Source organism: Colletotrichum navitas (assembly GCF_030913465.1).
Source record: "Colletotrichum navitas strain CBS 125086 chromosome Unknown LY79scaffold_130, whole genome shotgun sequence".
NCBI lineage: Eukaryota > Fungi > Ascomycota > Sordariomycetes > Glomerellales > Glomerellaceae > Colletotrichum > Colletotrichum navitas.
In genome coordinates, this window is record NW_026850676.1 from 46566 (window position 1) to 73556 (window position 26991).

At 48.4% G+C, this 26991-nt stretch overlaps 8 protein-coding genes across 8 annotated transcripts; 5 read left to right on the plus strand and 3 right to left on the minus strand.

Moving 5' to 3' along the window:
- Window positions 1-32: 32 nt before the first annotated feature.
- Window positions 33-410, minus strand: LY79DRAFT_484032 (uncharacterized protein; the record flags this gene model as incomplete). Its single annotated transcript, XM_060553282.1, has 1 exon — window positions 33-410. A coding segment is annotated over one exon (378 nt), but the record flags the coding sequence as incomplete, so codon positions are not given.
- Window positions 411-857: 447 nt separating this feature from the next.
- Window positions 858-1939, plus strand: LY79DRAFT_84056 (uncharacterized protein). Its single transcript, XM_060565155.1, has one exon. It carries the CDS (start codon window positions 963-965, stop codon window positions 1839-1841), a length of 879 nt encoding a protein of 292 aa, XP_060407780.1. The 5' UTR covers window positions 858-962; the 3' UTR covers window positions 1842-1939.
- Window positions 1940-6143: 4204 nt separating this feature from the next.
- Window positions 6144-8601, minus strand: LY79DRAFT_571691 (uncharacterized protein). The gene has a single exon (XM_060559276.1). The coding sequence runs from the start codon at window positions 8428-8430 to the stop codon at window positions 6223-6225; it is 2208 nt and encodes a 735-aa protein (XP_060407781.1). The 5' UTR covers window positions 8431-8601; the 3' UTR covers window positions 6144-6222.
- Window positions 8602-9377: 776 nt separating this feature from the next.
- On the minus strand, window positions 9378-10967 carry LY79DRAFT_584661 (uncharacterized protein; the record flags this gene model as incomplete). Its single annotated transcript, XM_060560422.1, has 1 exon — window positions 9378-10967. One exon carries the CDS (start codon window positions 10965-10967, stop codon window positions 9378-9380), a length of 1590 nt encoding a protein of 529 aa, XP_060407782.1.
- Window positions 10968-11836: 869 nt separating this feature from the next.
- Window positions 11837-12502, plus strand: LY79DRAFT_674588 (uncharacterized protein; the record flags this gene model as incomplete). The annotated part of the gene is made up of 1 exon (XM_060564328.1): window positions 11837-12502. One exon carries the CDS (start codon window positions 11837-11839, stop codon window positions 12500-12502), a length of 666 nt encoding a protein of 221 aa, XP_060407783.1.
- Window positions 12503-13382: 880 nt separating this feature from the next.
- Window positions 13383-14243, plus strand: LY79DRAFT_674589 (uncharacterized protein; the record flags this gene model as incomplete). Its single annotated transcript, XM_060564329.1, has 1 exon — window positions 13383-14243. One exon carries the CDS (start codon window positions 13383-13385, stop codon window positions 14241-14243), a length of 861 nt encoding a protein of 286 aa, XP_060407784.1.
- A 2128-nt stretch (window positions 14244-16371) lies between these two features.
- LY79DRAFT_663622 (uncharacterized protein) lies at window positions 16372-19832 on the plus strand (the record flags this gene model as incomplete). Its single annotated transcript, XM_060562845.1, has 7 exons — window positions 16372-16467; window positions 16667-16883; window positions 17188-17267; window positions 17880-18140; window positions 18188-18675; window positions 19146-19329; window positions 19381-19832. The coding sequence occupies 7 exons, from the start codon at window positions 16372-16374 to the stop codon at window positions 19591-19593; spliced, it is 1539 nt and encodes a 512-aa protein (XP_060407785.1). The 3' UTR covers window positions 19594-19832.
- Window positions 19833-21081: 1249 nt separating this feature from the next.
- LY79DRAFT_680013 (uncharacterized protein) lies at window positions 21082-22076 on the plus strand. Its single transcript, XM_060564533.1, has one exon. It carries the CDS (start codon window positions 21229-21231, stop codon window positions 21553-21555), a length of 327 nt encoding a protein of 108 aa, XP_060407786.1. The 5' UTR covers window positions 21082-21228; the 3' UTR covers window positions 21556-22076.
- The last annotated feature ends 4915 nt before the right edge of the window (window positions 22077-26991 follow it).

Below are 26991 nucleotides of genomic sequence, written 5' to 3' on the forward strand. Positions count from 1 at the left end.
CAGCGCAAACGGTAGGCCTCAAGTTCAGCATCCCAGTATCTCACGAGACAATGCTCCTTAGCAACCTTAGCAATAGTATACTCAAGGCTAGATAGTACTTTTCCACTAATTGCAGCCCACTCGTTGTTTGATAGAGAGGGAAGGTCTACGTTCATCCAGGCAGCAAGTTGGTGGAGGTCAGCATCCTGGCCAGGACGTTGCCTTGGGCCAGCAGCATCAACCCGGCAGCGTATGGTCTTGGTTGAGGGCGCCCCCTTGAGGCTTTTGATATCAGATGGGCTTAGGCGGTAGAAGGCAAGGAAGGACTTGATCAAGATCTTATCCGACGGCCACCATAAGGCCTTGTTGTATCTAGAAACCGAAAGGAGCTCGGCAAGGGTACGTGTACGGAAAATGAACGAGAGTCGGTCCTGGCTCGGGAGCAGCAGTCAGCAAACAGACAAGTGTAAGAAGATTGGGAGGAGGAGGAGGGTGACAGAGAACTGTCAAGCCTACAGGTGATTCATTCTCGTCGTTTTGAGGAGAAGCCGGCTCACGAGGAGGAAGCAGAAGATGGTCGTCGCAGATATCAGACATGGACGGTTGGCCGGGTGGTTGATGATGGTGGGGTGAAGAAAGAAGAAAGAGGAAGAAGATGGGCCGGATTTTGGCCGTGCGCCCGGCAATATGTCTGATATCAATCCGCAGGAGATTATTTCTTCCGTTCACCGCCAGTCGTTGTCGGCCGGAGGCAGATTGGACCTCAAGTCTCATTTCCCCGTTTGCTTGACAAGTCAAGACGCGCGCACACTCCCCATGCTGCAGCCTGTTGGACAACGTCTCTCTTTCTATCCTCTCATTCTCTATCTCTGTCTCTCCTTCTCTCCTTCGCTCTTCCTGCCCGCCCTTTTCATACTGAACTCATCGTCAGTACTAAGACATAAAACAAGCAACGACAAGCTTGTGTACCGCCGCCACACACCATGGACGAGTCTCAGGTGGAAGCCCTGTTTAGGAAGGTCACAATCGATAAGACGTTCCAGAGCCTACCGGATTTTCTCCAGCCCAAGTACGTGGATTGGTGTAAGGAGTTGAAACAAAAGAATCAGCATCGCGCGAGTAGCGTCACGAGCACGAACAGCACGGCATTTTCTGGGACCGAGTCGCCTCGACCGATGACGAGAAGCCCGGAACGGGGGCTGGCCAGAAGCCCGATTCCTCAACAGAGGCCAGCGGTGCCAGATTTTCGGTTCCCATCGATTTCTCAGTCAAGCGTGGGCCGGGTGCCATCGGAGCTCTTGAATAACATGATGGAGGCAACCAAGGAACCGTACGAACAGCATGAGCGGAATCAGAGGGAGCTGGCCGAAGGGGCGCGGGAGATCCTTCTCAACAACCGCAGTCAACAACACCAGCACCTCGCCGCCGCCGCAACCCAGTCCCAGCGAGTGGATGACATATTTGCTGAAGGCGACGGCAACAACAACGACGACGACGACCGCCACCACCGCCCAAACCATGATGATAAATCTGTTGAATACGACAACGAGTTGAAGAAGAAGGTTCGAAAGCTGCGGAGCCAGTTTGCAAAGGAGGCGATGTACTATGATGAGCAAAACAAGCTATATCAGACGGCGGCGCGGGAGACACAGAAGTACCGAGCCGAGTGTTCGAATGCGTCCATCGCCATGACACGGCTGCTGAACCAGATCCAGATGCATGAGCAGGAGCTTGAGCAGGCAGGCAATGACATGGGCGACGGAGGCGGCGGGAGCGGCGAACACGGGGAAGGGCAGGCATGGAATGGTCACCAACGACGGCAGCGCAACCGCGGCCGAGGCGGAAACGGGGGTAGAGCCTGAGTCGCGATGTCGGACCTGGGGAGGGGGGGGGGAGGCCAATGGCTTGTTATGTCTTTCTTCCGAGGTTCGATTCTCTTTTTGTGTTTGATGGTAGGACGCACGCAGATATTAATGGCCGATTGATTGATGTTATCACGATACCTTCATTTGCATAGGCAACAAGCCACACCCAACACAGCCTTAACCTCAGCCTCAACAGTGGCGGTGGCGGTAATACACCATTCGTGGCGGCTGTGGTAGCAGCAATGTTGCTGACAAATGCAATTGACTGCCACAGCGCCACAGATGTGGCTGAAATGATGCACCCACCCCGCTTTGAACCGGTGTCGGATCATCCATCATACCGGCTCCACTTTACCGTGCCCCATTTCCCGGCCTTTTTCCATCTGAAAAGCGGGTCCAGATTCATTTACGGCCCACTTCGCCGGGCTCTGACAGCCAGCCAGCCCGTCTTTTCACTAGGTACGTACCTTTACCACCAATTTGTACACACTGTCTAGACAGGCACAAGAAACATTACGCAACAAGACGGCGACAAATGTTACAAACATGACAGACTGTCTAGAGCATAGGCGAGTCGCAGGAGGCGAAAGACATTCCAGACTCACCTCCCGGTGATGGACTACCCACGCACAGGGCATCATCAGGTTCCAGTGGGTTTTCAAGACGCGGTGAGGGCGGCTGCATACAACCTGCAGCCTACATCTGATGAACGATGGCGACTGACGAGACAACTCAAGAGACATTCCACGCTCACCGCCTGGTAATGGACTGCGTGGATACTGATGTTTAGGACAGCGAGGTTTATTTATGCACAGTGAATGAATCATCAGGTTCCCGTACGTCTCCAAGCCGCAGTGAGGGCCGTTGCATGCATGCAACCTGCAGCATACATCTGATGAACCATGGCGACTGGCGAGATGAACACCTGCTGCGAACACCTGTCTTGGAGGCAAGACGAACGAACACCTGGGGACGAGGGATGAACGCCTGGGGATGAGAGACGACCTCCTGGTGACGTAGAGTAACGCGCTTATTGAAGGATGGGCTCTGCTCTGCTTTACTTAACCAATGCATCCCCCTCGTTGCCTCCCAGGCACACACCTTTCTCCTCTAGTTCTGTTCTTCTTCTGCCAGTCTATCTATCCTATTGGGGAACCACAAAAGCGAATGCCGCACTCACTACCTACCATGTCCTCCCTTCTAGCTTTGCATTTGCGGGGACGCCTGCACTTGCTGACCTGAAGGGGGGACTGTCACACCTCCTCTACTCTTGGCTTCCAGTCTAGTTTCCAGCTTTCACCAAGGTACGAAATCGTCCCCTGTCAGGTTGTATCAGTACATAGTATTAACCATGCTTCTAGCTATCACAAAGCACTTCTGGCTTCTAGCCACTTGCTCCTAGCCCCATATTACCGGCTCACGAACATCACAGAGGTACGAATTCGTCCCCCGTTGGGTTGCACGGGTACACAGTACTCACCATACTTCCAGCCATTACACCACAAGTTCGGCTTCTAGCCATCACAACTCACTTATGGCTGGAAGCCATAAGTGAACCTCTCCCTACCTCTCTCCTGTCTCTCCCGCAAAACAACCACACAAACCTCCTCGTCATCGCGCCTGTAAGCCACACGGCTTTGCAGGGCATATGGCAACTACAAAACAACTCTCTTCAGGCTGTAAGACATAAATTGCGTCTTCAGCCGCCTATTTATGGCTCATGGCCATCACACACACACACACACACACACACACACACACACACACACAAAAGAAACTCTCCTGTCTCTCCCACAAAACAACTTTATACAACCAACCACTTTGTTATCTTGCACGCAGGCCTACCAGCCTTGCAGGGCAGATAGCACAAAACAACTCTTTTGGCTTGCAGCCAGCCATACTTTCACTTTGCCGTCTTGCACGCAGGCCTACCGGCCTCGCAGGGCAGATGGCATAAAACAACTTTATACAACCAACCACTTTGTTATCTCGCACGCGGGCTTACCAGCCTTGCAGGGCGGATGGCACAAAATAACTCTTTTGGCTCACAGCCATACCTTCACTTTGTCGTCTTGCACGCGGGCCTACCGGCCTCGCAGGGCAGATGGCACAAAACAACTCTTTTGGCTTACAGCCATGAACACTACCTAAACCCACAGCCTATCACAAGGTGTGTGGGTTGGGAGAGACAGAGAGAGGGGAGAAGAACAGCTCCTTTGGCTCACAGCCATAAACACTACCTAAATCCACCGCCTATTACAAGGTGTGTGTGGTCAGGAGAGACAGAGAGGTGATGGTTGTGGTCACTGTATCCACATTGTGCTCTGGTCTGGCCAGACAGAGTGCAGTGTGGGGATAGTGACAAGCTGGGATCGCAGGTGTGTGTTGGTGGGTGTGGTTTGGAGGCATGGATTGGAGGCATGGATTGGAGGGGTGGGTTGCATGGGATTATTACCTTTCATACTCGGTTGATACAGTGCTAATACTACGGTATCAAACTGGAAACAAGACATGCTTACGTGACTTGAGGTGAATCAGTAGTACATTTGTTGATATCTGCTGAAGACATTGATTGTGTCGCGATGTCTTCATGGTATCGCGCAGCCTTGCGGGAAATCATTAGGGCCGTACTAATGCGGCGCAACGGACTGTGATCCAGCTATATCCACTCGGCCCCACTAGGAGATTCGTATGTCTACGTCTTCTCTTGGTGCCCTCCCCGGCATCGGCTGGGTGAACCAGCAGTATATTTGTTGGTATTTGCTGAAGGCTAATGAAGGGGAAAGGAAAGGCAAAGTATCCGGCAGCTGTATAGAAGAAGTGGGATGCCGGTTTGCCCGAAAACCCAGCTTTCCCGGATCCGTTGTTGCCCATATCCCAACACTGGCAACTTTTCCTTATAGTGAAGAATTGGGTGAAGCCTTTCGGCATATCTATATCCGTATCTATATCCGTGATCCATCCATCCGTGTGTTCTTGTCAGGCCCTCAGGGCTAGCGACCAAGTTGTGATGAGATGTTGATGTGCTGGCAGTTGGGCTGACGGCCGAGCTGATGATGGGCCTTCTGGCAGCTCTTGAAGATGTGAAAAGAATGAGCGGCAGGCTCTGCTTGGCAGAGGCTAGAGGTTGTGATAAGGGTGGTTACAAGGAGTGATAGGTAGCAAGAGGTGAAGATATATCTGGCCAAGTAGAGGTCTCTTCTTAATAGCGCTATATAGTAGTGTTGGTATCACTAGGGGATCGATCCATGGGCCACAAGGTCATCTTGAAGTTGGTGAATTTGGTGCTGTTGGGTTGATGAGTGTAGAAGGAAGAAAGTAAGTAGGGCCCATCGGCGAAGACAAAGGTGAAGTATATTGTTGCTGCTTTGCTGCCTTGTCCATATTCCAACAAGTAGGTAGGCACAGAAGAATTATTATCTATAATACTATAGGCAACAGTAATACCAGCCCAGCGGGGATCAGCCAGATATATCGCGTCAGCGACTGTGATGTCAGCCTATCTGGGTCCATCGCCATAGATAAAGGCGATTCCAGCTTGGCTGGATTCATAATGCCTCGGTGTTACGAGCAGTGGGCTGCCATAATACTTTTCTACGGATAAACAAAAAGTAGGTTTTGGACGCTGCTAACGCAACAAACTGTGGGGGACCCCTTACAGTGCGAGTGAATATATAAGTGTTCGGGCTCGCTAAAATGGCTTTTATACTAGATGAATCTATAGAAATATAACTAGGCTATAAGATGTGCTTATGATATTTATTGTGGAATATCATGTTGTGGTTTATATTGCACTAGGAATGTGGTGTATCTAGTGTTAATAAGCTGTGTGTGGAGTGGAGTACTGTCACTGCGCCCCGCCACTTGACCTGTTCTGCCATCTAATCTTCGCCGATTAGGTCTCAAGAGGCGGTATTAGTGGTGAGAGAGAGAGAGAGAGAAGGAAGATTCTAATCAGGGTAGCGGTTGTCATGTGTTGTAGCGTGGATGGCGATTATCGCGAGGGCGGCACCCCAACAGTCGTCACGACGGCCTTGACGGTAGTTAAAGACTTGCCATCTCTGCGCCAAGCTTGATCGTTATTTGGTGGTTGTTCCGTAGCCTCCTTGCTTGCCACGACCACAGTGTGTGAAGATTCGGTGATGCACCATTCGTGGTGGCTGTGGCGGGGTAAAGCAGCAACCAACAGCAACAATTAACATCAGCTTAGGGATACCGCTCGTATGAAGTCAAATTCGACAACGGAGTGGACATGATAGGAGTCAAGGCACATGGAATACGTGAAAGATGCAGAGGCAGGGGTTGGGCCCAACGAGAGCAAGTGCTGCTAACTGGCAGCAGCAATTATAGGGAACACATATACGGCGACTAAAACTGCTTAGGGCAAATTCAAATTCAATCCATCACCGCCCCCCCGAAGCAGGTCGGCCAAGCGTCTCATCGGTTCGTCGTAGACGTCGAGCTTTTCCCGCACCCGTTGCTCGAACGCCAGATCCTCCTCGCTCATGGGCTCGTCGTCGTCCACCTGTTCCAGCCAGCCGGCCGCAGTAGTTGTGGTCGAGGAGGCTGTGGCGGCAGTGGCGAGCTCTCGGGACGCGAGGAGACGCATTGTCGAGGTGGCCTTCGCAGCCGCGGCCGCCGATTGGCTCTCGGCGAGGCGTTGAGCAGACTCGGCATGGAGGGCGGAAGCCTCAGCAGCCAGGTCGGCAGTGAAGAGGGTGCGGGCGACATGGACGACGATATTAGTACTCGAAGAAGAGACCCTAGCGCCTTCGCCTCCCTCCTGTCCGTTGCTGTTCTTGATGCTACTACTACTACTACTATTGATGTGGGCTGCTTCGTAGTCCCAGCCGCGACCTGTAGCGAGGCGTTGCACCCTGGTACGCTGCTTGTTGGCTTCGTCACAGGCGACGGTCATGGAGGCTGAGGCGCGTCCAAGGGAGCGGACGAGGGGGGTAAGCAGGTCGTTTTGCAGGTTGACGAGGCGTGCAGTACCTCGGCGGATTCTGATTTGACGGTCGGTGGCGGCGATAGGCGCGGGTCGAGAACGCGGTATCTGCCACCACAGCTTGGACGACACCACCTCGGGCGGTGACGGAGCGTTGTCTGCTTGAAGGCCAGAAACAGCAGAAATGTTGAGAGTGCCAAGGAGGTCAAGCAGCTCGTCAATAGCAGTTGAAATCTCAACGACGTTTCGGACCAGGCCATTAAGGTCACTCTCGCCCGGCAGCAGCGCGTCATGGATCTCGTCAGCCTCGTCAAAAGGGTGCTGGTTGTTTGGGTACATTGGAGTGTCGTCAACATCAAGCGGGGGGTTGCGCAAGGCAGCAAAGCGGCGGGCAGACTGCTGCTTGCCCCAGGACTTGAAGTAGTTATTGATTGCAGCAGCTGGATAGGAAGACAACGAGGCTGAGAGGTTCAAGAAGGACATATCGCAGGCAAAGTGCCAATCAGGAACCAAAACTGTAACGTATGCGTCGACAGGCGCCGGTGGAGGAGTGCTGCAGAAGTGGCACTGTTGCCATACGTCACGTTCGGGGTCCAAGAGACCTTTGGCGTAGGCCAGGGGAAGGGAGGTAGCATCATACCCGTCCTCGGCAGCAGTCTCAAGCATCCAGGCGGTAAAAAACAGCTTTGTATCACTGTGGTATAGGCTGGCGGCTTTTAGAGCGCGGAGTGACCTGTGTAGCTTCATGAGGCGATGTGAAATGTGTTGGCAGGTAAGCTTGATGTCGGCATAGAGGGTCGGTGGTGTTGGGACGACGGGATTATTATCATCATTATGCTTGTTTAGAGCGAAGATGTCGCGAGACATACGACTTACGAGCTTTCCTAGCTCGCAGTTTAAACCAAGATCTGGGCTAGTGGCCATGACCTCAGCGATGTCAGCCTTGGCGGCCAGGTGAAGTCTCTCAAGCGACAAAATGTCCTCATAGAGGGAAAGTGGTCGGGTTGTCGGCACGGCGGCAACGTCCAGGACATAGGTTGCGTGAGGAAGTGACAGCAATGGACGGCTCGAGGGGGAGAGATGTTCAACATTGGATGGGTGGAGACGACGGCCAAGGACGACACCACCGGTAAGGACTGCAATAGTGTATAGTGTAATCAACAGCAGCCATGTGACAAGACGAGGAGGGGTGTTACTGCTACTGCTACTGCTGGGGTTCGGGGCCATGGCAGTGGTTATTGCGGCGTCGTCGGCAGTGTGGGTCAGGTCGATGAGATCTGGTAGCTCGTGGATATAGTAGGGCGGATGCGGCGTGCGTAAGAGGGGGGCAGGGTCGTGATGCTCGATGCGGCCAGAGGGCAGTATGTGTAAGGAAACAGGGTCGGGGCCGGGCACGAATCCAGCATGGAAGCAGAGCTCGAAGCACTGGGTGTCTTGTACATGGCCGTGGCTATCGTCGTGTTGGTGGCCGTGGCCGTCGTCGTCGACATGGAGGTTTTTGTCGTCGTCGTCGTCGTTGACCTCGATGTCAAGGATGGGGATCCGAATGGCAAAGCGGACGACGCTAAAGCAGTCGACGGGATGGGAGAAGGTATCGCAATGAGTACGGGCGTGAACTTTGACGTTGCGCATTGCCATTGTTGCGGACAGACGGGTGTTGCTTCGCCTGCGTCAACCTCCATCGGCGACGATGATGAGAAGAGGATTTGAGGGAACTTGTGTACGTGTCGCTCGGGTCATTATGACATGTGTCAACATTGTGTTGTTGTTGTCTTGTGGTCCTTGTTGACTTGCAATGTTTGTTTGAGGTTGTTTGCTGCTGCAAGGAGCAAATGACGTTGATTGGGATAAATTATTCCTATCGATAAGTCCCGGCTGTATTACTAATACGCAGAAATACCTACACAGGGAAAACGCCCGCCATGGTTTTGTCCCTGTTGGTGTATGGGAACTGCGGTGGGAGGATGTTAGTCACGTGCCTCACCGCCCACCGGCAGAAAAGCTACGTACCCACCAGCAACAGGAGCCCATCATCACCACCACTATTGCCCACCTCCACTTGGCTCATTTCACTATTATTCATGTACAACTATCAACGAACAATCCAACCACCATTCTTCCCCACCGCGTGTGATCACACAGCTATTAGGATATCCCATTTGTTAAATATCAGTGAAAACCAACACTATCGATAAGTCCCAGCTGGTATTACTAATACACATTGAAATACTCCGTATGGGAGGGGGCATTTGCCCTGTGCTACTTATTACGCATTAGCCACGTGAGCCACCGTGGCTGGAGCTCCGTGGCTGGAGCTCTTTGACTACTCCTAGATACCGCACAGATAGAGACATAAATCAGACTTCATTGTATATAACTTCAATGACTGGAATAATCAGTAAGCACTACTTGATCGACCCCGTTATCGGCCTTGGAATCTGGATTAGTACTCATCATGCTCTAGGGACAACATCACGAACGACATTGTTATTAACAACAATGAGATGGTGATAACATCAAAAACAAAATACCAACGACCATCTATTTGACAAAACCAAAACCAAAACCAAAACCAGCCCACCCTCTCACGAAACAAAGTCTTCCAAGGCCTCCATATATCGCCCGATGTAGTGGACGAGCTCGGCCTCGACCTCGCCCGTCTCGGAATCCTTCATCGGCCGACGCTCCAGCCTCTCAAGGATCCAGTCGACATTTCCCGCCACCCTGTCGAGCGTCTGCACCCACTCGCCCGCGGCATCCGACATCCTCCCGACGACTTCCCAAGTGTCCATGCCCCCGACGCATAGCACCGCCCCGGCAGACTGGTAGCCCGTCAGGTGCGCGGCGGCAAGGGAATACTCGCCGTACCTCGTCGTCATCGTCTTCGTTGTCATCTCGACATCGGCGGCGGCAGTCCTCGCCCCGTCCATCTCCAGGAGGTGGTCCTTTATCTTCCAATCGCAGGCGTCTAATGCCTCCTGAAAGAAATGCTCCACCTCGCAGAGTGTCAAGTGGAGCGGTCGCCTAGCTCTCGAGTCGTTGCCCTCGCCCGAGGATAAAGAAGCCTCGTCCGAGAATATAGAAGCTAGGTGGACGCCTGACGCCTTGCTGCTCTCGATCAGGCTCGCCAACGTCTTGGCGTACCCCATGAGGGCCTGCTGCTCTGTCGACACCCAAATTTGCCCGGCCACCAGCTTCCATGACTTTACAAGCTCGGCCCAGAGGTACCTGGGAGCCCATGTCGGCCAGCTTCTTGGACTCGTCCAGCTGAGCCCGTTCAAATTGTCCTGGCCCCCCGAGATGGTCGAGCTTGTCTGGATGCGGCGGAGGAGGAGGCGAGCCTGTCGGTACTGGCCAACCTGGTCTATCGATACGTGCCTTTTGTACTGGTCATTCTGCTCCGAGAGCGTGTTAACACGCATGCTGATGCCGCTCCAGAACTGGCTCCACTCCTCTCCCAGGTTGTCAGCGGCAGCAGCATGCGCGTTGGCGGCTGTGAAGCTGGTTTGCCTACTAGAGTCGACAAACGTCCGGAACGAATCGCTAATAAAACGGGCGACGGGCGACATGACCTGGCTATAGACCTGGATCTGGGACAGGTACTGGATGTTGGACGACATATCTCGGACCTGGCCCAAGTAGTCCGAGTCCCTGACCGCCAAGTCTGCTCCATAGCCCTGGCCTTGGACCTGGCCTGTCGAGTGCGGGACGGCGGCCGGGCCGTTTGCCGTCCGGGCCGTTGGGGTCTGGAAGCCCGCGGCAGAGAGGAGCCAGCCGAGGTGTAGAGTTGTTGCGAGTTCCGCCGCCGATATCAACACCCCCTCGACGAAGAGCGCGGCACACCACACGCAGACGGCAATAGTAGCAGGGACCAGGACCCATTTCCTACCCAGGACGCCTTTCACAAGCCTGCACGGCCACAGCAGGCACTTGAAGACGATGACGCATGTCTTGAGCACCAACTGTGTGTGGCTGGCTTCGGACGCGTCGTGGCTTACTCCCCCGGGAGACGGCGATGATCTGCGAGTCTTGTCGCCGTCATTTCGGCCGGCTCGTCTCTCGTGTGGTTGTTGGCCTCGTCTCCTTTCCCGTCTTTGCCGCCTCTGGTCCTCTCTTTCAAGATGAGTTGCCGCCTCGGCAGCGACCCTGCTGAGTTCTTCCGGGTCGACGGGCATTGTTTTGTTTCGTGGAAAGGGGGGGGGGGGGGGGGGGGGGAGTTGCCGTGATGGAATCAATGGGCAAGATGAAGCAGGTCGGGAAGCGATGGACGGTGATTGAGACAAGCAGTAAGAGTAGGAGGGGGTTGTGCAGGTATTGTTTGTAGGCCGAGAGGTAAGTAGTGGCTAGTGACCGAGGAGAGACGCTTTTATATCCATGTCTGTTATGTGAAGGAGAGCGTGCTTGGTTAAAGCAAGACAGAACAACTCATATGCTACTGATACGTTTTGTTTTGAGACGGACATGAAGCGGCTGGCTTCTTTGGCAGAGAGAACGAGAGAACCCGTCATTATCACAGCTTGTAATTACCAAAAAGGTGAGAATGTCCTAGAATGTCAGTCCTTTGTCTGTCGCTTGTCTGTCGCATCCCCATTCGACCAGACAGAGAATACCTGCTGTGCCTGCACAACTGTGCCTGGCTCTGGATCTGAGCTATCGTATTATATTATGTGATATCCTGCCTCCACTAACTGCGACAGTCTGGTACCGACCAGCTTCATCGCCGCTTGGGCCGCTGTGATAAGTCAAAGCACCCGCTTTTCGGCCACACGCATACTTTGTTGGTTTTGGATGGCCCGGTCGCGTCAGTAACAGCAGCTTCTCGTAGTATCTGGCTGGGTAACTAACTATTGAGCACGGAGTCACCAGTCAGTCACCTGGGGCTTGAAACTACCGACACAAGGAGAGGAAAAGAGAAAACTGGCGAGTATAAAACATGTAAATTAACTCCCAGACTCCGCAAATCTCTGTCCTCCAGCCAGCCAGATAGATAAGGCATCATCAGTCTCGGGCGCAACAGAAACGTCAGCTCGCATCGTTACCAAACATGTCGTCGTCCAACCGCCAACTCGTCCGCCAACTCCTCGTAGCCGCTACAGTCGGTGCAGTCCTTGCCAGCATTCTGTTGACGGCTTTTGCCCGCCAGCCATCGCCAGCGACCGTCTCGAGCAGCGGCGGCGGCGGTGGCGGCGGCAGAGGCGGCATCCTCCCGCAGCAGGAAAGGCCGTCGACGGTCAAGATCTGCAACGCCCTCCACGCCCTCAGGGAGATGCACCCAGAGAGTCCGAGCCTCGTGCTGAGCCCCCTGGAGCTCCTGAGCCTCTCAACCACTGACGTGGCTCTCCGCGACGCTGGGAAGGCGTCTTCTGCAAAGGCAGGGTCACAGGCAAACAGGGCCCTCCGGGCGGCCATCCTCAAGAGCGGGAACCATGTCCGGGAGCCCCTCTGGGCGAGATGTGCATGGAATAAGAAGAAGAACAAGGGTGGTGGTGTTGATGGCGGTGGCAGTGATGACTGTGCAGACGGGCTGGCTCAGCGCACAATCCGCGCCAGCTACGTCGTCAGCGATATGCTATTAGACAATGCGGCGCGCGTTGAGTTCCTGACAAAGCTGCAGCCGAAATTGGGCGAGAATGGTGCCGTAACTCTCAAACATCGGCTGGAAGCTGTTGACCGGTTCTGCGCCCACGCCTGGAAATCAAGGGGGTGGTAAGGGGGAGGGACACGCATGTCTGTCTTGATGGACAGATGGATGGATGACGGTTGTTTGTTTGTCTCTTTCTGTAATTTCGGCCACTCCCGTAAACATGTTGTTCCCTGAGCATCGTGTCATTTCCGTGCCGTCTAGATATTACAAGGAGCTTCCCGAGACTTCCTTGTCCTTTGTTAGTCATTTCCCCTTTTTGTCCCAACGTTTCTTTCCATTTGTTTCAGCTTGTTGTCTCAATTTGTCTGATCACATCATGAACGAATGAGCTAGAATCCGTCGTCGTTCTTTGTCACGTATCACTGCCGTATCCAAGACACCGTCAGCTATCACAGTTCCACGGTTGCTTTGTCCGTCCAGTCCCCCCTTTATCTGCAAAAGATGCACTTGTTCATACCGTTTCTGCACCCGTGATTCTAGAATGTTTCAAGCAATACGGTTCTAGAATCTTGTAGGTTGCTCTTCTGGTGTATCTTTCCCCCCTTCTCTTAAAGTCATAAGACAAGAGGTCCTCCCGTCACAACAACAAGGCCAACGGCAAACCTCGTGAGTTCCTCAGCGGTCTGTATCTCTACATACTCTTCTCCCAGACATCATTAATTGGTTAGCCTCCTTCTACCCAGCGTCTCAAGCACCAGATCGCCGCTGGTGCAAACGGCCCCTTACCCCTGATGTTAACATTATCAAAAGACAGTTTTCGCGCATGGTCGGTAGAATCAGAACACGGATTGTTACCGAAGACACAAGCAAGGAATTCCCCTCCAACATGCTCCTACGCACGCTCGCTTTAATACGTGTATTGGTCTAGATATCTTGGCTAACATTGGGCATGAAACATCTAGGTAGTGCCTTTGCTCTGGCTGCCCAGCACCGACCACGAGACGCCATGTCTACCGACCGCTCACTCCGAGCACGCCAGCTGTACCGATTCTACCAAGCAGCCACAGGCGAAGAGAAGTCAGATATCTGGAACCGGCTTGAGACGGCGGATCCCGGCTTCAAGATGCTCAAGGACCTTGGCTGGGATTTGCAGTTGGTCGACGGAGATGAGGAAAAGTGGTTAGATGGTTGGAACAAGAAGGGGCAAATCAAGTCATGGATCTCTAATAACCTCGCCTCTTGGCGCCGCACTCGGGACAGGCAAGAAGAGAGCAAGACGCCAGCTGGCGGATCGCAGGACGAAGAAACACAGGCAGTGGCAGTAGGAGGACAACCCAAGGGCGAACAACCTTCTCACGACAGCAGCATCCCCCAGCCGAAAGATAGGCCGTCTTCCCCACAACCTTCAGCAGCTGCTCATCCCCATCGGCTGGTGCGCAGTCAATCTCTGGGCCTGCAAGCGAGGCCAGACCAGCCGCGAGACATGGCCAACAACACCAGCCTGTTGCGCAACAACGTGATGAGGCCGATAGTGATCCCGGCGTCGAATGGCGGCAGAAACGAGTGGCCGCTGCGCCTCAGGACCAAAGGCACAACAACTATCAATAAGATGCCGGGGGAATGGGACGCGGGACCGGAAGATGTTGACCATGGAGCCGAGGGACTCAGCAGGGGTGAGACTGTGGGGGACGGTGATGGTCCTAGCACAGTAGGTCTGAGTAGCGGCAGCAGTGTGATGGCAGGACGGGACGGAGCGGCGATTGCTGAGGGCTCACAGAAGCGCGTGACGCATCAAGAGCGACAGAAGTGGCTGGACTGGTATCGCAACGTGTTTCTGCCGGAGCAGAGGAAGAAGGAGAAGGAGTGACGGTGGCCATAGACGCGTCAGCCACCATGATCTTGGCCTGGCATAGACAGACAGACAGACAAACGCACGTTTGGTCTGGTTGACGCCAATCTTGTTGTCCGGGCAAGCTCCAGGACAGACACGAGTCGATCGGTCCTGGATTTATTGTAGGAAACGAGAGCGTGTTGCGCGTTCGCCTCAGAGAGAGGATTCAGTCAGCCATAAGCTTGCTCATGCCTCTGGCCTGTCAATCTCAAAACTCTTAAACTCACTCTCACAACTCACTCTCACAACTCACTCTCACTCACAGCAGCGTCAAACAGACTCGCAACAGAGTTGCAGTGTGGCCGGGGCTCGTGCGTGTCAATATCGTTGACACAGGTGTGTTGAGTCTTGCCAAGGATCTGGTAAGACTGGACGTGTATGTTGTTGAGCGGCATCAACTGACCGCTAGGATGCTTTGCTTTGATGTGTTTACGTATACACGTAAAATTGATGTTTTGTCGCATGAATGGAAAGGCTGTCAAAAGGCAGCGCGGACAATGGACGCGAGGTCTTCTATAAAACTGCATTGTCAGTGTAGGTCTGGTCTCCAATGTAGAAGGCAGCAGCAGATTTAGCAGCTTGAACGAAATCGAATGAATTGGCACGGCCATGCTTATTGGCGTGGGAAACAAGGATAGTCATATTGGGGTGGATGGTTTTGTAATATTCTCTACAAAATACTACAGCAAGGGCGGAAGCAACGTTCTGTTGGCAGTGTTGTAGAGGTTCTGAAGCAAATAGCGTTAGATATGAAAAATGGTTTGATCTTGGCTTCTTACCGGATGACCAAGGGGATTACATTATGTCCCTCGAGCTTAGGGACTTGGGGCACTTCGGGGCCAGGGCTGCCAGCTATCTCTGACATGATGGGGATAGATAAGGCTATGGACAGGTAAACAATCGTGGGTCACTGATGGTGCTGACTTGGAGGAAAACAACAGTCGGCAGCACTGTTAATTGCTAGTGATGATAGAAAGAGAGGTTAGAAGAGCAGAGGTTAGATGGCTACCAGGAAGGTCTCGGCTGACGCCCTTCTAAGCAAGAATCTCGACACCATCATGTTCAGCAGAAGAAACCCAAGGGGCCAAAACACCAGCTCATGTCATCTGATACGATGCTGTCGAACTGCTGCTGGGTCTTTGATGATGACGGATGGGCAGACAGACACAGAGAGGATGGTTGAACGACGGGCAGTGGGCTTCACCATCAGGCAGCTGGAAGATTTTCGTCGACGATAAGTCGGCTGGAAGGGTTTTCGTTGTTGGGCAGTCAGGTAAAAAGTTTGACGGTCGGGTATGACGGCTGGAATTGATAGTCGAGTAATAACGGTCGGGGATAGCGGTCGAGTTTGGCAGTTGAATAATGGCGTTGAGAGATGCGAGCTGGGTACTATGGTTGAACCATAATGGTCGGGAATGGCGGTAGGTAAGTATGGTAGGTATTTAAGCAATGGCGGTTGGGTTGTTGGTCGTGCATGGTAGTCAATGAGGCTTGCGAAGTGGCGGTCGAGCAATGACGGTCGGGTATGGCAGTCGAGTAATTGAAAAGGTTTTCGTTGACAGTGGTGACGGAAGGGTTTGCAAGAAAGAAGTCTGCGTGGGGCTGCGAGTTAACTACATGTGCAGACAAATAAACGCGCAAGGCGAAGAATACCTGAACGTGTGAAGGGTTTGACTTGGTAGATATAGGTGACAGGTGGGATGGTGACGAAGATTTCGACGTGTTGTTGTTGGAGACAGACGGGCAAGGAGAAGAAAGAGCGTCGCAGTGTCAGTATTTGCCTCTAGGTAGGAGGTGCCTGTGTCTGGCGGAAGGCGCGTCGGACAGAATTGCACGATGCAGCCAGCCTGATGCGAGCGTGACCTGCATCGTGGCAGGAGCCTTCTTGTCGGCTGCAAGGTGCATTTAGGTCATGGCAGGTACCCCGCCGACGAGTCCTTCCTTAGCACCACCGCTTCTGTCCGACACGATATCCTACGCCGCTGGAAATCGAGCCTGAGCCACTTCAACGCCTCAGCTGGCGTCATTGTTTTCCTATTTGGCGCCAGGATTCTCGGCTCCTGCGTTTGTGCCGAGGACGACGACAGTTCAGGCTGAACTTACAATGATGAGGGCATTCATCGTGAACCACGATACTCCACTCCGCCTGCTCAGTCTCTCGGCCTGGGGTCGCCATCGATTTACAGTCCGCTTCAAGAGGGTCAAGAGGACGGGCACACTGTATCGGGAGATTTCGAATTCGCGTCTGCAGACTGAGAGAAGATGACGTCGATGGCGACAGTGTTGTCAATCCCAACTTTGAGGATTCTTCCGACATCTCCAACAACACGCATCTGTCGTTTTTCGGCAGCGCAAGCCATGGATGGCATTCCGGAATAGCATTATGAAACGAGCCATAGCTAGGAGCCAAGCATCAGAATGTTACGACGGATTCAAGAAAAGCAGCCGTGGTTCGTCACTTTGGGGCGTCGCGCTCCAAGGGCGCAAGTGTCAAGCGTGAAGCTTCGGCCAGCTTGCCTTGGGTCGCTGGCCTGGGGATCCGACAAGGTCAAAGGCTCAACCAAGAACCACAACTGCCTGCATCTTGGCCAGGAGTATCTGTTACTACAAGCCCAGGTATCAGCTGGCACAAGATTACCATGGCTGCTAAATGCAGTGGTCAGCTGGTTTTGACGTGATTAACATCTCAGCTGTGGGAAGAATAGGTACCAAAGGTGGACTCGGAGTAGGTTAATTAATACTAAATTAACCTAGAATTGGGTTGAAGAATGCAAAATCAACCCAAGGAGATTGACATCGTCACGTCAGGACAGAAGATTGAGGCTCACGAGGACCTTCTGATCCTGAAGGGTGTGATTATGCGACTGACGAAGATGCTCGAGGAAGCACAGCAGTAGTCTGCTGCAGTTAAGGCGACCAGGGAGGTGGCACGGTGACGCCAGCCACAGAGGAGAGGAGAGTGTCCACAAGCACGGACGTTTCTGGGCCAATCAAACAAAGGTAATGGGGAACTGCCGGGGGAAAACCTCTGGCACTTCTCTACAGCGGGTCCACACCACAGTCCCAGCCACACCAGCGCAGCGCCACGCACCCAATCTTATCGCTGTATCTGCTGGGCTTTAGGCCTTTACTACCTACAGGTACATAGGCACGTAGGGAGCTGCTCCCACTAATCTCAAACTCAATCGCATCGCTCAAGTAGATACGTATCCTAGGTACCTAGGTAGGTACTTCAAATCGGCCAAATCCAAAATATGCAGTTGCGACCTCGCACTCCTTCTCTCGACATTGACTTACCCACGTTTTCTAAACTTCCCTTCATCTTCTCCAACAGACTCTGTTCTCTCCCCCCCCCCCCCCCCCCCCCCCCTCTCTCTTGTGCGCCCCAACTCTTTTTTACATTTTTTTTTCTTCACAATAACCAAGTCGTCAACAGCAGACCTTGCTTTGCTCAGCTTGCTAAAATACTCCAGGATACCAGACCTCCGACTCGGCGGAGCGGATCGACCGCTGGAACGAGCATCTCTGGCTGAGACTCATGCAGTCGCGACGGGCCAAATACACTTCGATCACGCCCATGGCAGCTATGAAAACAACTATCGATTACAACAGCGGACGTCTGAGGCTACCGGACAGCAGCCAGAGCTGGTCCGAATCACGCCATTCGTCATCAGGGACCTCTCTGCCATCGTCAGCCTCGGCGAGATCAGCAGCATCATTAAGCCCGCGGCGCTGCTGCTGATCCAGGGGCCAATCAATACGTACGGGGACAACTACCTGCTGCACCGCAAGTTCCTGAGCCCAGCGGCCGAGATTGGCAAGCTCTTCGGCATACCCGCCAAGCTCGCGGTCAAGGCGAAGCTCGGCCCTGGAGTAAGACTATGACTCGCCTCGGTTCCGATCCGACCGGTCCCTCAGAGTCTTTGCGAGACTGGCCCAACGCCCTCAGCAATAAGTTAGACTCGGAGTCGTACAGCGGCAAGCTTGCGCTCCAGGTGCGAGAGCGTCGACGGCTCTTTGTGGATCTCGCTGGTTCTACGGTAATTCAGCATCTGCTTGGGTCATTTATGCTCAATGTGATAAAGGAGCCGGTCCCCGATCCTAATGTCGCGCTTGTGGCTGCCATTGTGTGGCGCATGGTCCATGTCGCCTCTCTTGACCACGACGACAGGGAGCAGGCCCGGCCAGCGTCAGTTACCGCCATGACGGCAATCAAGCAGCTCAGCGCAACACCTGCGGTCAACCTGGATGGCGAGGCCGCCGCCGAGGCACTCGATGCCTACTTCACGCCCTACACCACCGACGTCTTGACGCCGAGCTACATGGGGTCCCGGCCAACCGGCTCGGACGGCCAGCTGCCGTGGCTGACGATGAACGGGCTGGCAATGGTGTACGACGTCAACAGCAGGTAATTCGCCAGCACGTGCATGAGAGGCGGCCAGGCTTATCTGCTGAGGGGAAACTTCTCGCCCTCAGACCTGCACCTGTCAACTCCCAAGCTGCTGCAGGCTCCCGTCCCAGCAAAGATGCTGTCACCCTTGGCCATGGCACACCGCGCAACCGGAGATCCACGATGCCATCTTGCGGGTTGCCACCATCTGCCGGATTCTGAGCTTTAACGCTGACGAGATTGGCCACTTCGCCAATACGCTCCGACCCAAGAGACAGGCACTTGACAAGGGCTCATGTGCCGCAGATGGCGAAACCGAACCGACTGACACAGAGAAAGAACAACATGATGATGCCGCAAAACACGACGACGGTGGCAACCACAATGTCTCGAGTGGTGAAGATGCTGCTTAAGATGCTGCTTGCAAGCACTTTGGCCTTAACAGGAGCTTGCTAGGCATCACCCGAGGCCTTTGGCGCGTACTGCAGCCAGACGACGTCCCACGAGTTGGGCCAGCCAAGCGCGCTGTACAATCGGGAGCTCGGGCTGCACACCGTTATGCTGACCATGGACCGGCGCTTCGCGACGCAGCAGTACGATGAGGTACTGCAAGTCGCCCGGCTTGTGTTTGACCCGACCATGGACGTCGACATCGAGCTGCTAGTCAAGCAGGTCACTGTCCTCGACGAGTGAGGCAAGCCCACTACGGCTAGTCTCTCGTAGCAGCCGCCAGCGGGCATTGTCTGTAACAGCCTTGATATTGCCGGGCGGTCAGTTACCTATGCCCTGATTGAGCCATCCATTGACCCTAGACTCCTTATGGCCCTGGATGGTTCTGGATCGGCGGGCGGCGGCGGCGGTGGTTCAGGTGGTGGCAATGACGGCCTTGATGTTGCCTATGGTTCTGGGTGTCTGCGACGGGCCCCTGCGTGGTAGCGGTTTGACACGCTGATGCACAGGGCGCGAGAGCTCGTGGGCGAGGCGTGGTCCCTCGGGGAGAGGCTGGTCAGGGCAATGAGAAGAAGGAGGCCGAAGCGATCGGGTGTTTGCGGGCGCGGCACACGACGTCGATACAGTGAATGATGGTCGATATTAAGCAGATCCAGATAGCTGAGGCTCGGCAGAATATCAAGTCGTTCCGGCTCAGCCGCGTCGCCACCGTGGCCCAGCTGACGTACTACCAAAAAGTGAATCCATGGCTTGCGCGCCAGCCTGGCCAGATGATGACGGACCATATAAGTTAGCTCGTGTGCCTCTGGACGCTGGTTGTGAGCAAATACTGCAGCCGCACGCAATGAAACTTTTCAGTGGCAACCTGAGTGCTTGCATGTACAGCTGAAACTGCAGGTGGTGTTGACGGAGGCGGCATTTGTGGAGGTGCTAGTGTACATGCGCCAACGCCTTTACCTCCATCTAGTAACGCCCTTCCCTTCACAAATTGACGGGCTGACCAAGTCGTTCTCGTTGAAGATGCCAGCCATGCGCATGGAGCCTGGTCTATAGTGTATATATTCCAGGAGTGACAGTGGACGGCAGGAATACAAGCATGCGGTGACCTCAGAAAGACACGCTGCCCTCCTCCCTCTCCCTCCACAGAAACACTCCAAAGAATCTCAATGCTAACTGCCCTGCTACCACCTCTTTCTATCGCCCATCTTGCTTCTGCACCAAGCCTGCGTAGCCATCCTAGAAGACTCCTCTTCAATCAAACCAAACCGGCACTGTCACTGTCTACGCCTCTGCCTGCCATCGTGTGTCGCCCGTCAGTTCAAGTCTTGGGGCTCGCTACACAGTCAGTCATCCTCTGCTTCATATCCATTAACCACTCCATCGTGTCTTGGTACATTCACCGAGCCTACAACCACCGTCTCTCCACCGACAATCTCGACCCGTCAATTTCGCTCGACCTTCATGAAATCCTTCTGTCTCCCGACTGTCAACAAGTCCTTTTCCCCTCGTGACCCCATCAACAGGCAGGTCAAGCTCCCCTCACGTTATCCAACCATCACCACTCCATCTCTTGATCCACCTTGGGAACAACTCTCTCGACACAAAAGGCAAAGAAACCAGGATCCGCCGCCTAGGGATACCAGCCCTCCCCCCAGGGCGGGTGCGGCTATTCGGCAGAAATCAATTGACGGGGGCAACATGGTCTTGTTGGCGACACGAGCTTTATATCGATTTGTGGAGTAAGCGTTTAGTTTGATTGCAATGTACTTAAGTGTTGCCAGAGGACAAGTAGGTACACTATAAATTTAGAAAGCAGCCTAGACCCTAACTAATAAAGTATATATTTATTAATCTAACTAAAGAGCTATAATTACAGACTTTTTTTATTAAATATAAGATAAGTTTTATAGACTAGCTTATAATATGTCTAGTTTTAGTTATACTGTTTATATTATAATACTATATCATCCTATATTCTATAGCTATATATAGTTTATAAGTATATAAATTATATAATTAACAAGTTTTCATCCTAGAAAAGTATGAGTTTCAGTATATTCTTCTTTAAATTAATTATTGTTTAATAAATTAATTCATTATAGAACTAAAATTATTAATAAAATGGGAGAACATTTAAAAATAATAGAATATTCTATAAGTTTATTATTTATTATTCTAGGTGCTGTTTTCTTAATATTAACTAATGATTTAGTGTCTATATTCCTTTTAATAAAATTACAAAGTTATAGTTTATATATATTAAGTACAATCTATAGAAATTCTAAATTATCTACTACTGCAGGTTTAATTTATTTCCTATTAGGTGGATTAAGTTTATGTTTTATCTTATTAGGTACAGCTTTATTATATATAAATTCAGGTACTACTAATTTAGACAGTTTATATATTATTAATAGTATAAGTAATTTTAGTAACATAACTTACTGATATTAACTATATTATATAAGCTTTTCTTTATTAGTTTTTAGTATTAGGTTCTTATTTAAAATAAGTGTAGCTCCTTTCCATTTTTAATCTCCTAATGTTTATGGCGCTATACCTACAATAGTTACAACATTTGTAGCTTTAGTTACTAAAATATCTATATTAGTATTTTTATTAGAATTAGTTTATTATACAAGTAATAACTTTTTAGATGTAAATTAAACTTTTAGTTTAATAATAAGTTTATTATTTTTATTATTTATAGGTATAATTATAGGTTTAATATAATTAGAATAAAAAGTTTATTTACTTATAGTACTATATCTTACGTTAGTTATATATTATTAGCTTTAGGTATATTAAGTATAGAATCTACTTAAGCTTTTATATTCTATTTAATATAATATACTATAAGTAATTTAAATACCTTTATTATAATAATAGCTATAGGATTTTCTTTCTATTGTTATGTAACTACTAATAAAGAACATGAAGAACTATTAGATAAAAATAATTCTCTAGTATAATTAATTAATCAATTAAGAGGGAACAGAAACTTAACAGCTTCCTCTTCTCCTTCTATATTAACGCTACAGAAGAAGGGATATAGGCCACCGTAAGGTATTATTAATATAAAGAAAAAAAAGAAAAAGCTTTAACATGCTTATAACTAAAGCAAACAGATAATTACCTCCCATCACTCTATATCAGCCCCTCCAAGGCTAGTCCCATGGGTACTAGGCCTAAGGCAGCTATAAGGTCAAGCCCTTGTATCCTCTCTTCACAAGTTCGCAGTTGAGATACACTAGACTTACACGCACCTCGCAAGCGTCTGTAACGATCTGCATTGCTTTACGCGTTCGCGCTTTAGCCGTCTTAGTGACGGCATTGTGTGCTAGGTGTTATTAATTTAATATTAGTAGTGGTATAAGTACCCTGATAACTAAGAGAGATCTTGGTGCTACTAGACTAGAAAATGCAAGACCTCTAGGGTGCAGCCTAATATAATTCTTTATAGGCAGAGCGCGCCGTGCTGCGCTAGGTCTCCAGAAGGGTTGTAACAGTAGCGCAACTTGAAATAAGTAAACCTCTGGCCTAGTACTAAGGCTGGTCTTATCCTTGCTGCAAGGAGGTCTATCAGGGCCCCTGTGCAGCAAAGGAGGTTTACTAAGGCTTCCTACTGGACCCAGAGCCTACTTAGGTGGAGGGATGACGGTTGCTAGAGTCCGGACAGTAACTAAGGCTACTAAAACTACTTTGAAGTTAATATGCATAACTAAGTTGTTAGCTTTGTATCTATCTTGATTCTTATCCTTCTGCCGCTGTCCCTCTAACTCTACCCCGTCCTGCATTACGCAGGCCTTATCTTGGTTGTCCACGTGTGGAGGCTTGGAAATGTCGCCGTCCTAGCTGTTTTGGGCCCAGGAATCCGTGAATTTGGGGAACCTGAATGGGGAGGAAGAAGTGTCAGTCACTATCATCACCAGGCGTTTTGGTGGGGCAACGCGGACAGGAAACGCACGACATACAACCGCATCTGGCCGTCCTTTTCTCGATTAACGTGCACCCTTAGCGCGCTATAGAGGTAGGGTTACATAACCTTAATATCCTTCTAGCCTATATTGCTGATACTAAGCTAGCGTAGCTACTCGATGCGGTAGTCGACGGACAGGTTTGTTTGTATCTGCTTGACCAGCCAGCTTGCAGACAGCCTGGATTAGGTTGACAGAGTGTTTCCTGTCAAAGTTTGTTGTTGATAAAGACACAGAATTTGTTCAAGGAGAAGAAAGGCAGGAAATACAACAGATTAGAACAAGTCATAGCCAACTGGGGGATAAATGGTGACGGATTTGTGTAGCACATGATGGCGGGCTGTGTTGTCATTGTTGCTGTTATTGGAATTGTTGCTGATTGCAGCTGGTTGCGATGGAGGATGGCTCTGGAACCGTTGTCGTTTGTAGAGAAGGAGGAAGAGGCTATATCTTGGACTTGGGATGCTATAGTGACAGGAGAACTAGTGACGCAGCTTGGTACGCGTTCACTGTGGCAGGTAGACGGCGGCGGCAGTGTTAGGGTTAGTTGTTTCTGCGATGGCTCAAGCTGGCGATGGATGTATTTGAGACCACGTCTGAGGTCGGGCTCTCTATAATAACAAGAAAAGGAATCTAGAGAGTAAATGATAATAATGGAATTTAATGGTGGTATTTATTTTATTGTGTAATCTAAATTGTTGCAGTACTGTTATGTTAACTATGGAAATGGGTTCGACTGGTCTAGTTAGATATACTGTGATGGATAATAGTGATGCCAGCCCGGTCAGATATATTACGATAGGCGTACCTATTGTAATTAAGAACTTGAGGGGCAAAGGGACAGGCCAAGGAAATGGTTGTCGGGGGGAGAGGTTATCAACCAGAGAGAGGGAGAGAGAAGTTGTCTAAAACAGTATTACAGAGACTTATTTCCTCTAAGGGCGTGATCGATGACTGCGGTAAGAACTGAAATATGCAATAAGAATTTCAAATATGCAATAACACTAGCCACAAGTACCCTCTAAACTCAAATTATATTACACTAGGCCTAAAACAGGAGGGTATATTATAATTATAGTTCTAGATTATAGAACCTTATATTATTATATATTAGCTATATACTTTAGTAAAAAAAGATTTTATATAGTATAAATTATTAGTTATTTTTTATTTTTTTATATAAATTCTTACTATATTTAAAACTTATATTAATATTACTATAGTTATTATTATACTTTAAAAACTACTTTTTTATTACTTATTACTATAATTAATTATTATGAATAATTTATTATAAAATTTAACTATTTTATTATAGTAGCTATATTTAGTACTATTATAGTAGAATATTAAGCTAGTAAAAATAAAGATAAAAAAGAAGTTATTAATAATAGTAGTACTATAATTATATACTAAATATATTAAAAGCTTTTTTTTAGTTTAAACTACTATTTTTTATACCTTTTTTATTTTAGTAAATAGTAATTTTAAGTATTATTAAGATAGCTTATAAATAATATACTTTTATAGTTATCTTAAAACCTCTTTATTAAGTAAAAAGTACTTATTTATTTATTTATTTTATCTTATAGTAGTAATCTTAGCTAATAGGCTATTATTTACTTTTTTTATATTAGTTAATTAACTATATCTTTAGTCTAAAATAAAGTTTTATTATACTTTATAAAGCTTTATATTAGGTGCTAGAGGTAGAGAGCACTAGAGGACTACTAGCTATAGGGCTATAACTAGGAAAACTATTATCTAAGGGCTATATAAAAGTAAAGTTTATAAGGACTAGAGAATTAAGAGAAGGTAGATTAGAAAATAGTTATAATTAACCCTTAACTATACTACTTATAGACTTCTTTACTTAGTATAGTAACCTCTTTAATATATTCTAATCTTTACTTATCCTTAGGTGTACTAACTATTAAAGCTATAATATTACCCTTTAACACCTAAGCTACTGCCTAATAAGGTATAAGTGTTACCTCTAGGTAACTAACCCTAGATAGTAGTAACGCCTAGGTATAGGAAGAGAATAAGGGCCTACTAGTGTAATATTAGCTTTTAAGTAACCTTAAGAAAATAATAAAAGAAAAGCTTAAGAACCTTCTAAAGAAAGAAGTAAAAAAAGCTAAAAAGAGAAAAATAGTTAACTAGATTTTAGCCTTAATAAATAAAGCCTTTATAGAAGAGGTATATAATATACTAAGCTTAGCTACTAATCCTTAGCTAGAGTATAAGCGCCTTTATATTAATATACTATTAAAGTAGTTACTTTTAATCTAATATAAGAGGGGTATATAAAATAACCTCTAGGACTTTTTATTTAAGTTAAAAAAATAGTTTAAAGTAGTAAAAAAAGAATTTAAGGATAACTAAAGTAAAGTATAGTATACTAGCTTTATACTAGAGGGTAACCTAGTATATAAGTAATAGAGGTATATTAAAACTTACTATAATAGTAAAATAAGGGAAGTAACCTAGGATATAATAAAGACTTAGTTAAAAGATAATATTACTAATAATAATATATAGGCCTTTAGTATAATAGCTAAGCTTAATAATATAAAGTAAAAGGTTAACTAGTTATACTAGTAATTTATTAATAAATATAAGACTATTAAGGTAAAGTGCCTAGACCTATAAACTAAGAGGTAATAAGTAGTCTATATACTTAACTAGTTACTACTTAACCTAAAAAGCTATATATTAGCCTAGAGGTTACTAAAGATATAATAAGCCTTTAATAATACTATATATTAGGCTAAGATATTAGCTAAAGTCTATACTAAAGATAAATTAGTAAAATAATAAAAGTAAAATTAGGAGTAAAAGGACTAGTAGGCCTTAGCTATACTACTAAGTTCTAATATAAAGGTCCTTATAATAAAGCCTTAGTCTATATACTTTATATTTATACTTATAATAACTTAAGATATATTAATACTAACACTAAAGCCCTTAAAGGTAAAAGAGGAGAAAAGTAGCTAACTACTTCTAACTAAGCTATAGTACTCTTTAACTTACTTTAACTATAGTAAGCTAAGGTATCTATTAGCTAGCTACACTAAGGAGAAATATTATAAGTATAGTTAACCTAGACACTTAGGTAGACAGTATATAATAAGGGTAATAAAGGTTAATACTATCTAAGTACCCTAGAGAAAAAGGCTATACTACTAATTTAAGGTAGACTTTTATACTAAGATAAGTAGTATATAGAGGAAAAAAAAAGTATTAATTAACCTAAGGGTAAATAAGAACCTTATATACTAGAGAATATTATATATAAAAAGGCTACTAGTAGTCTATAAGGAGAGACTACTACTATAGGGTATATAGGGAGGTAAAGCCCTAGACTATAGCTTAAAGAAGATAATATTAAAGGTAAAGAATAATATTAGAATATTAAAGATATAAAGCTATATTTTATAAGTAAGTAATATAGAGGGATATAATATTATCCTAGGGATCCCTTAAGGGCAAGTAGTAAGGCTTAACCTTAAGTAAAAAATAATTAGCTAGACTTATCTACTAAGTAAAGACTATATTTAACTAATATAAGGCTAAAAGGTAGTTAAGAAGGCCTTTAAGGATACTAAGGTAGTCTTAGTAGACCCCCCTATAATTTAACACCTAGGGTATAAGATACTAGAGGGAGCACTAAAGATACCTACTTATATACTAAAGAGGGATAAAGAGGTTAATAAGGCTAGTAGTATAAAGACTATAGTACTAGAGGAATATAGAGAATAGGCCTATATATTTAATATAGACCTAGTAGTAAAACTAGTAAAAAATAATATATAAATATATATAATAAAATTAAAACTAAGTATAGTGCTACTGTTTAGCCTTATTTACTTACTAGTAAAAAAAGAGCTAAAGGAGCTAAAGA